The 15,739-nt window shown below is 54.8% G+C and overlaps 1 protein-coding gene across 2 annotated transcripts in view; it reads left to right on the plus strand.

Annotated features, from left to right (window-relative positions):
- Positions 1-213: 213 nt before the first annotated feature.
- Positions 214-15,739, plus strand: part of MARK4 (microtubule affinity regulating kinase 4) — a 51,044-nt gene continuing 35,518 nt past the window's right edge. For both annotated transcript variants that reach the window (XM_032177505.2, XM_032177504.2), the window contains exons 1-7: positions 214-581; positions 7,330-7,530; positions 11,438-11,491; positions 11,644-11,692; positions 13,026-13,091; positions 13,182-13,252; positions 14,528-14,584. In XM_032177505.2, coding sequence (XP_032033396.1) covers positions 531-581; positions 7,330-7,530; positions 11,438-11,491; positions 11,644-11,692; positions 13,026-13,091; positions 13,182-13,252; positions 14,528-14,584 — 549 coding nt within the window. In that variant the 5' untranslated portion in view covers positions 214-530. The remainder of the gene's footprint in view (positions 582-7,329; positions 7,531-11,437; positions 11,492-11,643; positions 11,693-13,025; positions 13,092-13,181; positions 13,253-14,527; positions 14,585-15,739) is intronic.

The raw sequence follows: 15,739 nt of genomic DNA on the forward strand, positions 1-15,739 counted from the left end.
GGTCTGCCTCGGCCTCTCTCTCCCCTTCTCTCCTCTCCAGTGCGCCTCTCCTCTCAGGCGAGAACACGCTCCCCGCCGACGCGCCCAGACCCGCCTCCGCCCCCAGAGCCCCCGGCGCCCCGAACCAGCCCGGGCCTGCGCCTTTAAGGGCCGGCGGCGGGGGGCGGGGTCCCAGCGCCCCGCCCTGCCCGCCCCTCCCCCTGACGTCCCTTCCTCCCTCCCCAGCCCCTCCACCGCCTCCCTCCGCCGCCGCCTGGGCCGGCTCCGCGCCCCCTCCGCGGCCCCCGCCCGCCCGCCTGCCCGCCGCCCTCATGGCGCCCGGGGTCCCCGCTGCACGGGGCCACTAGGACCCTCGGCGTCCCCTCCCCTCCCCCGCCCTGCCCCCTCTTCCGCGGCGCGGACCCGGGCGTTCTCGGCGCCCAGCTTTTAAGCTCGCGTCCCCAGGCCGGCGGGGGGGGAGGGGAAGAGAGGGGACCCTGGGACCCCCGCCCCCCCCACCCGGCCGCCCCTGCCCCCGGGACCCGGAGAAGATGTCTTCGCGGACGGTGCTGGCCCCGGGCAACGATCGGAACTCGGACACGGTGAGTGGGGCCCGGCCCCTTGGGGAGCCCTGGCTGGGTCCAGCCGCCAAACCCTTCTCCCCGTTGTGCCCCTCGCCCCGCGAGCCCCTACCCTCGTTTCCTGGGCCCGACCCGGCTCGTCACCTCTCGACCCCTCCCGGACTTCCAGGCCTCTCCGCCCTCCCCACCTTTTCCAGCCCAGCCCGACCCCTGGGGGCGCCCCTCTCTCGGGACCCCTCTCTTGTCCCCGTGCAGACCGCTTCCGCTCGGGTCTGTTCCCTCCAGGAAGCCCCCTCCCCTGCTTCCAGGAGCCTCCCTTCTCTCGCGTGTGCTAAGCCCTCTCCCCTCCAGGCCGTCTGCGTCCGACACCTCGCCCCCTCCCAGATTTGCAGGGCCCGTGACCCCCCAAGGCCCGGCCCTGGCACTCTCAGCAGGGCCTGGCCCAGTCCTGCCTCTGGCTCCGGCCTTGCCTGCCTGGGGCTGGGTGCCGGCTCCCCAGGAGCCCCCCTCCTCTCATTCCCAGCTCTCTGCCCCTCCAGGACGCACCCGGGGCGCCTGTGGGCAGCCCCTGGCAGGAAGCTGGTTTCCACCTCTCCTGGGCCCCGGCCCTTTTCTGGCTTCTTCAAGGTCTCTCCCGTCCCAGGCCTGGTCCCCATCTTCCAAGCAGCCCTGTCCCTAGATCCCAGCACCCCGGGGCCCCCAGATGCCACCTGGACCCTTTCCGGTCTCTTCCTCTCCCAGGAAACCTTGGCCTCCAACTTCCAGGCCCCCACCTCACCCAGGCTGGTATTTCTAGGCCCTGGACCAGTCTGACTCCAGGCCTCATCCGCCCTCTATCAACTTCTCAGCTTCAGGCAAGCCCCTTCCTCAACCCCCAAACTCTGGACCTCCTGCTAGGCCAAACTCAGGCCCCTTCCCCACAAACAACCGTCCTTTCTCCTGCCCCAGGGCCTCCCCCTTCCTTGCGGGGGGTCTGGCCTTCCAAGGAAGCCCCCTCCTCAGCTTCAGAGGCCTTCCTCAGCTATAGGGCCTGGCCCCAGATCCTTCTTCCAGAAAACTCCTGGACCTCAAGCCTCTCATCTTGCCCTGGCTTCAAGCTCTTTTCCCTTGGGTCAATCTGCTGGAAGCCTTCTCCCCAAATTTCTAGACCCCTTGACCTTCCCCAGGGCCCAAGCTTTATTCATCTGGGCTGCTCCTTGCCCAAGAAGTCCCTACCCCATACTTCCAGGCCCCCCAGACCCTCCTCTAGTTTCAAGGAGTGCTCCTAGAAACCCTCTTCTCTGATTCCTAGGAGCTTCCCCAAGACCCAGGGATTCCTGGCCTCTGACTTCCACTGCCCCCCTGGCTTTGTCACTTTCCACCACTCCTAGGCGCCCCCTGCCCCTACACTGCTTCCCAGAGAGGCCCCTTCCCCATCTCCTGTGTCTGATCACTGATCACTTCCAAAGACCTGCGGACCACCCAATCCTAGACTTCTCCCCAGCTGGGATCTTTGTGCCTTTCTCCAAACCCTTCTGCCAGGTCCCTGTTCCCCTTCCCCCTGTTTCCCTCACCTCCGACAGACCCCCCCCCCCCACCCACACACACCATCAGAGAGATATCTATCTGTCCCTTCCTCATCTTGGAGATCCCTCCCTCACAGAGACCACCCCACATCACCACTATGGGCCAGAACTCCAATTTGGAGTCTAATGAAATGCCCACCACCTCTGTTCCTTGGTCACTACAATCTACAGTGAGGTGCCAGGGACTCCACAGTCCTGGGTTCCAATGCTGGCATGGCCAGCTGGTTTGCCTTGTGTCCTCAGACAACCAGTTCTCCCTTTCTGAGCCTCAGTTTCCTGCCCTGGAAAATAGGGGTGACTGCTTGAGTGCCTCCAAGGCTTACTCGATTCAGGCGAAGCCTGGCACCTAGGAAGCACTCCACAAATGCCAGCTGCTATTGTGGCTGTGGGTATGAGTCAGACAGCCCGTGGATTCTCAGCTCAGGGCTGTTATTAGTTGTTGAGTGAGCCTGCAGATTCACTCCCAGCTTGCAGCCTCAGTTTCCTTATCTCTAAATCGGATTGATGATGGCCCCCCACTGTTAGGGATGTTTGCAGGAGCCAGTGACGTGATGTGACTAAGGTGCACAGGGGCCTGGCATGTGTCGTGGCTGTTGTGGTTATTAGTACTACTTTAATTGTTCAGATAAACTTGGGTTCACATCCTGTTTCTGTCCCTCCCTAGCTGTGTGACCTCGGGCAAGTAACCTCACCTCTCTGAGCCTTGGTTTCCTTGTCTGTTAAGTGGAACGCCTAATGACGACTTGCTGTTCCCTGGGTTGTTAAGATGCGTGCATGGTGCGGATTTGAGGATGGCTAATCCCCTTTTCTCTCCTCCAACTCTTGTCACTAAGACCTGCTTGTCAGTCCTGGTGGGGAGTCACCTGCCTGCCTCTGGAATGGGAGGTTGCAGCCCCCTCTCCTGTTACCTGGTTACCATGGCTATAGCCACGTAGGGTCATGCTCCCCCACCCCAAGTTCCAGGGCCCCCCACCAGGGGGCCAGCCTCCCCAGGTTCCCTAGCAACAGGCCCGGGTGTTGGGGCGCCAGCCGGGCAGGAGGGAGCCAGGCCAGCTGGTGGTGCAGGCCAATTTTAGCTCCCACCCCCGGCCCCCAGGGGCTTTGTCACCCACTGCCCCAGCTGCCCCTCGCAGGGGTCCCTCAGCCATGCTGCCTTCAGCGTGGTGCCATCCCACCTCCAGCTGGCTGCCCTGGCGCCACCTGACAGGGGTTCTTCTCCAGGTCCTTATCTCGGTGGGGATCGGAGGTCTTATCTCCAGGATCTCCACCTGCCTCCCTGGTCTCTCCTGGGAAGAAGCCTGGGGCAGTGGGGAAGCCTGGCTCAGCACTCAGGAGGAATCAGCAGGCCGGGGTTCGCATCCCAGCACTCTGCTCCATCTGCCCTGTGACCTTGGGGGAGGGACTCCCCCTGCCTGAGCCTGGGGGTCCCCGTCTGGAGACTGCAGATCATAATTGGACCCACATTGGAGGCCAGGGTGAGGGCATGGCAGGCAGTGGCGGACGCATGGTTAGAGCCCTGGCCGTGGTGGTTGGAACTGCCCAGCCGTGGGGAGGTTGTCTTTCTGCCCCTGTGAATGGACTGTGTGGCCTTCACATGGCGCCTTCCCTCTCCAAGGCTCAGTTTCTCTGCTGGAACATGGAGTCGCTCCCTGGGCTACTGCAGGAATTAAGTGTAGGCGAGTTACCTGTTTACACAAGACTTGGTCCATAGCATGAGCTGCTTTGTAGAAAAGGTTCATGACCCAGCATGGTAGCTCACACCTATAATCCCAGAACTTTGGGAGACCCAGGCAGGAGGATGGCTTGAGCCTGGGAGCTGAAGACTAGCCTGGACAACATAGCAAGACTGCATCTCTACAAAAAAACTTAAAAATTAGCTGTGTGTGGTGGTGCGCTCCTGTGGTCCCAGCTACTCGGGAGCCTGAGGTGGGAGGATTTGCTTGAACCCAGGCAGCTGAGGCTCCAGTGAGCCTTGACTACACCACTGCACTTCAGCCTGGGCAACAGAGCAAGACCCTGTCTCAAAAAAAAAAAACAAAAAAACGTTCAGGTGTGAGAGACAGTGTGGTATTGTGACAGAGAAGAGCATCAAGACTGGTGGAAACTATCGGGCATGGTGGCTCATGCGTGTAATCCCAGCACTTTGGGAGGCCGAGGTGGGCGGATCAACTGAGGTCAGGAGTTCAAGACCAGCCTGACCAACATAGTGAAACCCCATCTTTACTAAAAATAAAAAAATTAGCCGGTCATGGTGGCGGGTGTCTGTAGTCCCAGCCACTCGGGAGGCTGAGGCAGGAGAATTGCTTGAACCCGGGAGGTGGAGGTTGCAGTGAGTTGAGATCGTGCCATTGCACTCCAGCCTGGGCAACAAGAGTGAAACTGCCAAAACAAAAAAACAACAACAAAAAATACTGGTGGAAACTGGGTTCAGATCGTGGATCCGGGCCTCAGTTTCCCCACCTGTAAAGTGGAGATGATAGTGTGGTAATGGCCTCATATTGCATCAATGACCAGCATTAATTAAATGTTAGTTGTTGCTATCAAGTGGCCCGGCAGTGCCTTTCTCAGAGACTTGGGCCCCCAGCCCATCAGCCTCCTGGCCTTTCTTCCTCCCCTCCCGTTGTCCTCCGCTTCCCACTCCCAGCCAGAAGGGCACAGGCAGAACTGCCTTGGCGGGGGGGCCTCAGGCACCCTGAGCCCCAGCCCTGAAAGGGAGACACAGTCCCTGGGGCTTGCAATCAGGCCAGGGCAGCTTGGAGCAGGCAGGTGACCTGCAGGGGAGAGAGGCCAGGGAGGGACAGGACAGTAGGAACAGAACATCAGGAGGAGAGAAGCCATGGTGTGGGAGACAGCAAGTCAGGGGCTTCTCAAGCCCTGGGTGTTTCAGGGGGTGGCAGAAGCAACAATGTTTCCCGTGAAAGGAGGATAACAGAGATTCAACCAGGTCTCAGGGCCAGTGAAAGACTTGGTTGCACCGCAGTGGGTGGTAGCTCAGGCCTGTAATCCCAGCACTTTGGGAGGCCAGGTTGGTGGATCACCTGAGGTCAGGAGTTCAAGACCAACCTGGCCAACATGATGAAACCTGGTCTCTACTAAAAATACAAAATTAGCCAGGAGTGGTGGCGCATGCCTGTAATCCCAGCTACTCCGGAAGGCTGAGGCAGGAGAATCGCTTGAACCCAGGAGGTGGAGGTTGCAGTGAGTCAGATCGGGCCACTGCACTCCAGCCTGGGCAACAAGAGTGAAACTCTGTCTCAGAAAGAAAAAAAATAAGACTTGGTTACAATGTTTGGAGTCCAATCTGGGGCAACAGTGATTGGAATCAAATGTTAGGGGCATTCCACTGGGAATCAAATGTTGACATTTGGGTTTGAAGTAGAATTTGGGGGCTGGAGAGGGGACAGTTGATGGGTAAAATAGCATGTCAGGACCAGTGGTGGTGGAGGAGGAGCCTTGAGTCCAGATTGAGGTCAGCGTTGATTGGGGTTGAGGGCAGCCTCATTTAGAGCAAAATATCGTAGAGTTGATCCAGGCTCCAGGACAGGCATATCCTGCTTTTTCACACTTTGCCTTATTGAACTTCACAGATACTGTTTTCTACAAATTGAAGGTTTCTGACGACCCTGTGTTGACCAAGCCTGTAGGCTCCATTTTTCCAACAGCCTGTGCATAATTTGTGTCTCTGTCACATTTCGGTAATTCATACAATATTTCAAACTTTTTCATCATTATTATAATAGCTGTTACGGTGATCTGTGATCACTGATGTTTTTCCTTTTTTTTTTTTTAGAGACAGGGTCTTGCTCTGTTGCCCAGGCTGGAGTGCAGTGGCATGATCATAGCTCACTGCAGCCTCAACCTCCTGGGGCCCAAAGGATCTTCCCATCTCAGCCCCCTGAGTAGCTGGGACTATAGGCATGTGCCACCATGCCTGGCTAATTTTTTTTTTTTTAAGTTTTTCTAGAGACGGGTATCTCATTTCATTGCCCAGGCTGGTCTCAAACTCCCTGGCTTCCAGCGATCCTCCCGCCTCATCAATGATTTTGTTTTATTGTGATTCACTGAAGGTTCAGATGATTGTTAGCATCTTTTAACAAGAAAGTTTTATAAAGTTAAAGTATGTACGTTGTTTTTATAGCTGTAATGCTATTATTGCACACTCAGTAGACTACAGTATGGTGTAAACACAATTTTTCTTTCTCTCTTTTTTTTTTTTTTTTTGAGATGGAGTCCCACTCTGTCACCCAGACTGGAGTGCAGTGGCGCGATCTCAGCTCACTGCAACCTCTGCCTTCTTGGTTCAAGCGATTCTCCTGCCTCAGCCTCCTGAGTAGCTGGGATTACAGGCGTGTGCCAATGCCTGGCTAATTTTTGTATTTTTTTCGTAGCGATGGGGTTTCACCATATTGGCCAGGCTGGTATCGAACTCCTGACCTTGTGATCCACCCATCTTGGCCTCCCAAAGTGCTGGGATTACAGGCCTGAGCCACCGCACCCGGCCACCTGGCGCATAATTTTTATATGCCCTGGGAATCCAAAAGATTCATGTGCATTGCTTTTTTGCAGTATTTGCTTTATTATGGTGGTCTGGAACCAAACTTGTGATATCTCTGAGGTATGTGTGTAATTAGAAAAGGAGGTTGGGGCTGGATGCGGTGGCTCACATCTGTAATCCGTATGGCCGAGGCAGGTGGGTCACCTGAGTCAGGAGTTTGAGACCAGCTTAGTCAACATGGTGAAACCCTGTCTCTACTAAAGATACAGAAATTAGCCAGGCATGATGGTGCACGCCTGTAATCCCAGCTACTCGGGAGGCTGAGGCAGGAAAATGGCTTGAACCTGGGAGGCAGAGGTTGCAGTGAGCTGAGATCGTGCCACTGCACTCCAGCCTGGGTGACAGAGCAAGACTCCATCCCAAGGAAAAAAAAAAGACAAGGAGGTTGGCGGTAGTCAGACTGCAATGAGGGTTGAAGAAGGGGTCTGATGCCTGGGGCCCTGGATGTTGCAGATTTGGGGGACATGGGGGATTTTGTTCCTGGAGGCATCTTTTTGTAGAGAAAGATGAAGGATGCTTGGCTCTCTGTGGCCTGAGTTTGAAAAGGGCCACAAACGGGCCGGTAGCCAGGCCTCAAGTTAACTGCACTAGCCCACGGGTGCCACAGAAGGTGGGGTTGGATAGCTCATGCTCCATCTCCCCCGCCCAGCATGGCACCTTGGGCAGTGGCCGCTCCTCGGACAAAGGCCCATCCTGGTCCAGCCGCTCACTGGGTGCCCGTTGCCGGAACTCCATCGCCTCTTGTCCTGAGGAGCAGCCCCACGTGGGCAACTACCGCCTGCTGAGGACCATTGGGAAGGGCAACTTTGCCAAAGTCAAGCTGGCTCGGCACATCCTCACTGGTCGGGAGGTGAGTATGGGCACAGGGTGGGGCTCGGGGCAGGTCCCTGTGGGACCAGGTCTGCAGTGTGTGTCGATAGAGGTTGGGATCAGCCCTGGGCTTGCTTTACGGCCTCAGGTAAGTTCCCGACTCTCTATGGGACAGGTCACAATATCTCCAGTGTTCCCAGAACCACCCCCGTGGGAAAAGAGAACTAATTTCAGGTATCCCTGAGATTGCCGGGAAATCTCAGATCACAGGCAGTCCAATGTGTGCATTGCTAAGGATGCATGCGGCTTTTGTAGATAAACCTGAGCTGTGGCCGGATGCATTGGCTCACACGTGTAATCCCAGCACTTTGAGAGGCCAAGGTAGGAGGATTGCTTGAGCTCAGGAGTTTGAGACCAGCCTGGGCAACATAGCAAGACTTTGTCTCTGCTAAAAAATAAATAAAATTTTTAAAAAATTAGCTGGGTGCGGTGGTGTGTGCATGTGGTCCCAGCTACTTGGGAGGCTGAGGCGGGAGAATCACTTGAGCTCAGGAGTTTGAGGCTGCGGTGAGGTGTGACCTCACCACTGCACTCCAGCCTGGGTAACAAGAGTGAGACCCTATCTCAAAAAATAAAAATAAAATAAAAGAGGGCTGGGCACGGTGGCTCACGCCTGTAATCCCAGTACTTTGGAAAGCTGAGGCAGGTGGATTGCTTGAGGTCAGGAGTTCGAGACCAGCCTGACCAACATGATGAAACCCTGTCTCTACTAAAAATACAAAAATTAGCTGGGCGTGGTGGCGCATGCCTATAATCCCAGAGGCAGGAGAATCGCTTGAACCCAGGAGGCGGAGGTTTCAGTGAGCCAAGATGATGCCACTGCACTCCTGCCTGGATGACAGAGCAAGACTCTTGTCTCAAAAAAAATATAAAAAGGCCAGGCGTGGTGGCTCACTCCTATAGTCCCAGCAGTTTGGGAGGCCGAGGCAAGTGGATCACCTGAGGTCAGGAGTTCAAGACCAGCCTGGCCAATATGGTAAAACCCCGTCTCTACTAAAAATATAAAGATTAGCTTGGTGTGATAGCAGCACCTGTAATCTCAGCTACTTGGGAGGCTGAGGCAGGAGAATTGCTTGAGCCCAGGAGGCGGAGGTTGCAATGAGCCAAGATCGCGCCACTGTACTCCACCTGGGCAAGAAGAGCGAGACTTTGTCTCAAAAAAAAAAACAAAAAAAAAATTGGCCATGTGCAGTGGCTCATGCCTACAAACCCAGCACTGTGGGAGGCCGAGGCAGGTGGATCACCTGGGGTCAGGAGTTCGAGACCAACCTGGCCAATATGGCAAAACCCCATCTTTACTAAAAAAAAAAAAAAAAATACAAAAATTAGCCAGGCGTGGTGTGCATGCCTGTAATCCCAGCTACCTGGGAGGCTGAGGCAGGAGAATCACTGGAACCCAGGAGGCAGAGGCTGCAGTGAGCCGAGATTGTGCCACTGCACTCCAGCCTGGGTGACAGGGCAAGACCATCTCAATAAATCAATCAATCAATCAATAAAAAGTAAATAAATTAAAAATAAAAAATAAAGTTAAATAAACCTGAGCTGCCTCTCTGTTTTAAGGGTGAACCAAAGTTCCTTGAAATCTTCCTATGATCTGGAGAACACAGCAGGTTTATTTATGTTGTATTCTCAGTTACAGCCTCACTCTCCCCACCTCCTCTTCCAGGGCAGGCATCTATGCTGAGTATGGCAACATTATTGCGAAAAGGGCCCACACAGGCTTTGCAGCCTAGATATGAGGTCTCTAACTCACTTAGAGGAAAAGGAATGGTGGGTGATTTCATGATTTCCCCACCCCTCCTTCAACTTTAGAGAAATGATTGGAATGAATTATCCTGCCTTGGATGGACTCTCCCCTGCCCTTACACGTCTACACCATACACACAAAAGACACCAGGCCCCAATGGTCTTACAGGCAAATTCTACCAGATGTTCACATTTTCTGCCAGTTCTTCCAGAGACTAAAGAAAGAACTGCCACTGCCTGACTGGTTTTTATGTGCTAGTTTGTCCTTAAGAGCAAAACCAGACAAGAAACAAAATTACAGGCCAATCTGGTGAACATAGGTACAAAAATCTTATACAAAATATTAACAAACAGAACCTGGCAAATCAGTTAAAGAAAGCTGTGTGATGACGAAACTGGCTTTATCTCAGGAATGCAAGGTTCTTTTCCCTTTGACAATTTATTCATGTACTTCACCACATTCTCAGTTTAAAGAAGAGAAACCATATGATCGTCTCAATACTGGCATAAAAAGTGTTTGATAAAATTTTTAAAAACCCATTCGTGAGAATATGAGGAAAGCTAAGGGGCTCTCTCTTCCATGAAGAACACATGGTTCCCTATATGTGGATCTGGTTCCAGGGGTTTCTGAGAGGGACCTGGCCCCATCTCTGTTTTAAAAATAAAATAAAAGTTTCACTGCAGACTGGGTGCGGTGGCTCACGCCTGTAATCCCAGCACCTTGGGAGGCTCAGGCGGGCGGATCACCTGAGGTTGGGAGTTCAAGACCAGCTTGGCCAACATGGAGAAACCCCGTCTCTACTAAAAATACAAAATTAGCCAGGCGTGGTGACGCATGCCTGTAATCCCAGATACTCGGGAGGCTGAGGCAGGAGAATCCCTTGAACCTGAGAGGTGGAGGTTGCGGTGAGCCAAGATTGCGCCATTGCACTCCAGCCTGAGCAACAAGAGGGAAACTCTGTCTCAAAAAAAAAAAAAAAAAGGTTCACTGCAAAAGAAGTATGGAGAGTTCAGTGACATTCTGATTTCCTCCCCATGATGTATCTCAAAGCTGTTTTAAAACTTGTGTTTAAGAGGTAGATTCCATCAGGCTGTGTAAGTTGAAATCTGGCCCACAACTTACTACAATTTACTAGCCATGTAACTTTGGCCAAGTGACTAAACAGCTCTGTGCCTCAGTTTCCCTGTTGGTAAAATGATGATAATCCTGTTAGCCAAGTGTTGGTGGTGTGTGCCTGTGGTCCCAGCTACTTGGGAGGCTGAGGTGGGAGGATCGCTTGAGCCCAGGAGGTCAAGGTTGCAGTGAGCTATGATCACACCACTGTACTCCAGCCTGGGTGACAGAGCGAGACTCTGCCTCCAGAAAAAAAAAAAAAAGCGGGCGGGGTGGGGTAGGGCGGGTGCGGAGAATGGGAGGGATAATCCTAGCACTTACCTCACAGGTTGTTGTGCGGATTAAGAGTTCTCATTTGTAAAGCACATAGGCCTGGTAGTGAGGGCTTCGTGCATGTTAGCCAGTTGTTATTTATTCCACAGTTCATTTGTTCAAAACAAAGATGTGATGGGCGAGTGATCTGCGCTGCCCTCACAAAGGGATCCCCTCAAGGTCTCGGCCATGCCCACATCCACTCAGGCAGCTCTGGAGCAGTGTCAGCCAGGCCCTGCTGTGGAATAAGGGTATTTCTCTGCAGAAGTGACGGTGGCAGTGGAGACAGTGAGGACAGTTTGTGCGGAGGCCCTGAAGCCCCGAGTTCCCCATCCGCTGGGTATGGCCCAGAGTGAGGGCTCTTCTGGGAGAGGGGGCAAAGGAAGGATATCCCGGGGTGATCTGAGCTGGGCCAGCTGGAGTGCGGTGGCGCCATCTTGGCTCACTGCAACCTCTGCCTCCCAGGCTCAAGCGATTCTCCCACCTCAGCCTCCTGAGTATCGGAGATTACAGGTGCCCGCTACCACACCCGGATAATTTTTGGATTTTTAGTACAGACAGGGTTTCGTGTTGACCAGGCTGGTCTCGAACTCCTGGCCTCAAGTGATCCTCCCGCCTTGGTCCTCCCAAAATGCTGGGATTATAGGCCTGAGCCACCATGCCCAGTGGGGCTTGTGGCACCTTGACCATCCCTCCTCCTTTCCTCCCCCTCTAGGTTGCCATCAAGATCATCGACAAAACCCAGCTGAATCCCAGCAGCCTGCAGAAGGTGAGGCTGGGGAGATGGGGGAGAGCAGGAGCCAGGCTTCCGGGACAGCCGGGTGACCCACCTGACCCCTCCTGTGGGGGATCGGCTGGGGAAAGGATCCCCCAAGCCACCCACCCTCACTCTCCTCTGTCTTCCTTTCTGGCCACGCCCAGCTGTTCCGAGAAGTCCGCATCATGAAGGGCCTAAACCACCCCAACATCGGTGAGGAGGGAACGGGAGCAGGGGTAGGCCACCAACTGGAACACTTGCAAAGGAGTTGGGGGTGGTGGCAGTGGTTAGAATAGTTGGAGACCTGCCAGGCGCGGTGGCTCACTCCTGTAATCCCAGCACTTTGGGAGGCTGAGACGGGTGGATCCCTTGAGGTCAGGAGTTCGACACCAGTCTGACCAACATGGTGAAACCCTGTCTCTACTGAAAATACAAAAATTAGCAGGGCATGGTGGCAGGCGCCTGTAATCCCAGCTACTCAGGAGGCTGAGGCAGGAGAATTGCTTGAGCCCGGGAGCCAGAGGTTGCAGTGAGCCGAGATCGCACCACTGCACCCCAGCCTGGGCAATAAAGCGAGACTTCGTCTCAAAAAAAAAAAAAAGAGTTAGAGACCTGGTTTCTCATAGTTGCATCACTGCTGCGTGACCTTGGGCAAGTCACTTAACCTCTTTGAGCCTCTATTTTCTCTTCTGGAGTAGGGGTGATAAGAGGGCGTATTACCAGGTCATTGTGAGGGCTGACAAAGATCATGCATCCAAAATGCTTAGTTTGGGCTGAGCTGTGGGACTTGGTCCAATTATTTCCACCAGCATCAGCATCCGCATCCTTACTGTCATTATCATTGGGCAGAGGCGGGAGAGAGGGGTCTTTAGTGAGAGAAGCGGAATTTAGCTCTGCCTGGATGTGGCTGCAGCATTTGTTCATTCATTCATTCATTTACTCAGTAACTATTGATTGAGTGGCCGCTATGTGCCAGACCCTGGGGACACTACAGGGAACAAAACAAGACACAAATCTCTGGCCTCATGGAGCTGACATTCTTGTGAGAGAGAAAGTGGAAAGAGTGGCTGGGCATGGTGGCTCATGTCTGTAATCCCAGCACTTTGGGAGGCCGAGGCGAGTGGATCACCTGAGGTTGGGAGTTCAAGACCAGCCTGACCAACATGGAGAAACCCCGTGTCTGCTAAAAATACACAGTTAGCCAGGTGTGGTGGCGCATGCCTGTAATCCCAGCTACTCAGGAGGCTGAGGCGGGAGAATCGCTTGAACCTGGGAGGCAGAGGTTGTGGTGAGCAGAGATCGTGACATTGCACTCCAGCCTGGGCAACAAAAGCAAAACTCCGTCTCCAAAAAAAAAAAAAAGAAAGTGGAAAGGGTGGTAGAGCAGGGCTGAGGAGTTTGGAAAATCTTGCTGTCAGTAGGGAGCCATTGAGTGTTCTTGAGTTGGCGGGGGGGTGTTATGGTTGGCACATTTGCATAATTACTGAGTACAGGTTAGGAGGGGCCCTTTCTCCCTAACGCCCTACGCTGTTCCCCACCATTGTAGTGAAGCTCTTTGAGGTGATTGAGACTGAGAAGACGCTGTACCTGGTGATGGAGTATGCAAGTGCTGGTGAGCCACCCACCCTCTCCGCCCTGCCCCTGTGCCACCTCCCCCTGCCCCTGCACCTGACCCTGACCCCGCTCGGCCTCTGTCCTGCAGGAGAAGTGTTTGACTACCTCGTGTCTCATGGCCGCATGAAGGAGAAGGAAGCTCGAGCCAAGTTCCGACAGGTTGGGGCAGGGCTGAGGGTGGGGCTGACGGGGTGCCTGGGTCCCTGGGAGGGCGTCTGAGAGCTGGGCATGGTCTGGGCTGTCCAGCGACCTGGGGGCGGGGCTTAAGTCTGGGCAGGAGTGAAGGTGTAGAGCTGGGTGTGCTGGGCATATGGTTGCCCAGATGTGAGGGCATCCAGATGTAGGTTTGCAGGTGCCCCGTTGGGTGGGTGAGAGGATGTTTGGGCATGAAGGCACCCCGGTGCGCAGGTGTTGCATGTGTAGGGCATGTGGGTGTGCCCAGCACATAGGTGTGTGGGTGATGGGGGCACGAAGGTGCCAGGGTGCCAGGCGTGAGTGTGCTGGAGTGTGATTCAAAAGATGTGTTGGCAGTAGCTATGTGGGTGCCCAGGTATGTAGGTATGTAGGCGTGTGGGGAAGAGGGTGTAGGGCACCCCAGGTAGATGGGCAAGAGAGGGCTGAGGGGTGGTTGTGTAAGCTTGTAGGTACTAGGGCATGCCGGTATGTGGGTGCCCGGGTGTGCGAGTGCCCAGATGTGTGGGTTTCCAGGTGTGTGGTAGTGAGGACACCCAGGTGTTTAAGAGTGTGGGAGGGGGCCAGGTGTGGAGTAAGAGGATGTGCAGGTGTGAGGGTGCCCAGGTATGTGGGATAAGAAGACGTGCAGGTATAAGTGTGCCTAGGTGTGGGGTAAGAATATGTGCAGGTGTGAGGGTGCCCAGGCGTGGGGTAAGAGGAGATGCAGGTATGAAGGTGCCCAGGTGTGGGGTAAGAGGAGATGCGGGTGTGAGGGTGCTGGGGTGTGAGGGGTAAGAAGATGTGCAGGTGTGAGCGTGCCAGGTGTGTGGGGTAAGAGGAGATGCGGGTGTGAGGTTGCCGGGGCGTGTGGACTAAGCAGATGTGCAGGTGTGAGGGTGTCTCTGCCTTGACACAGCTGTCCTGAACTCAAGGGCCATAAGCGCTGGTGAGTTGGGGCAGCCTGTCTATCTACAGGTATGGGATATCGTCATGGGAGTTTCCAGATGTGAAGGTCAAGACAGGCTGGTCCCCATGCCTTGGTTCCGACATCCCTGGGCATGGGCGTGTTTTGGGGGAGGCGTGTGTCTGCCCAGGTTCCACGGGTACCTCTTGCTGTGACTGAATCAGGGTGCGAGGCCCCAGGTCTCGGGCTGTGCCTTGGGGAGACCTGGGGCCCAGTCGTGAGTGATTTCATAGTCTATTGAAGGGGGCTGAGGGTTTCAGGAGCCACAAATAACCAACCTTCCCCCTCCCTCCCAGATTGTTTCGGCTGTGCACTATTGTCACCAGAAAAATATTGTACACAGGGACCTGAAGGTAAGCCCCTGACCTGCTGTGATCTCGGGGACCCCAGCTCAGCCCATAGACTTCTCCCTGCCCCCACCCCCCATGGTTCCCGTGGCCTCCAGCAAATTCCTCCAGCCCTTTTCTCCTCCTGCTCCTCCCTCCGCACCCAGCACCCCCTTGACCCTTTCCCAAGCTTTTGTGGCAGAAACAAGGCCAGCAGATGGGGGAGCGGATGGGGAGGAGGGGACAGGAGGAGTGAACAAAGCAGGGAGAAACAAAGTGTCCCAGAACGGCCCTGGACGCTACAGGGCTGTTGGATAAGGACGCTGGGACATGATAAGGGGTTCGTCGCTCTCAGAGCCTTTGGGACCTTGGCATTCTCTGACCTTAGGACATTCGGGACTCCTTGAGGATTTAGGTTGCAGAGCCCCAGAGTCACCCTCCCCGCAGGGTCCCAGAGTCACAGGAATCTGAGAACTTTTTTTTTTTTTTGAGACAGAATCTCACTCCGTCACCTGGGCTGGAGTGCAGTGGCGCGATCTCTGCTCACTGCAAGCTCTGCCTCCCAGGTTCACGCCATTCTCCTGCCTCAGCCTCTCAAGTAGCTGGGACTACAGGCCCCCACCACCACACCCGGCTAATTTTTTATGTTTTCAGTAGAGACAGGGTTTCACAGTGTTAGCCAGGATGGTCTCAATCTCCTGACCTTGTGATCTGCCCGTCTCGGCTTCCCAAAGTGCTGGAATTACAGGCGTGAGCCACCGCGCCCGGCCGGGAATCTGAGAACTTGAGAAGGGACTTCATTTTTACTTTTATTTTTGACACGGAGTCTCACACTGTTGCCCAGGCTGGAGTGTAGTGGCCCCATCTCGGCTTGCTGCAACCTCCGCCTCCCGGGTTCAGGCGATTCTCCTGCCTCAGCCTCCCAAGTAGCTGGGATCACAGGCATCTGTCACCACACCCAGCTAATTTTTGTATTTTTAGTAGCGATGGGGTTTCACCATGTTGGCCAGGCTTGGTCTTGAACTCCTGACCTCAGGTGATCCACCTGCCTCGGCCTCCCAGAGTGCTGGGATTACAGATGTGAGCCACCGTGTCCAGTCTGAGAAGGGGCTTTGAGAGAAAAGCCACCTTGGCCAGTACTAGGCAGGAAGGGACTCAACGGGACTCCAGCCCAGCTACCTG

Source organism: Hylobates moloch, unplaced genomic scaffold, assembly GCF_009828535.3.
Source record: "Hylobates moloch isolate HMO894 unplaced genomic scaffold, HMol_V3 SCAFFOLD_15, whole genome shotgun sequence".
NCBI classification, from domain to species: domain Eukaryota; kingdom Metazoa; phylum Chordata; class Mammalia; order Primates; family Hylobatidae; genus Hylobates; species Hylobates moloch.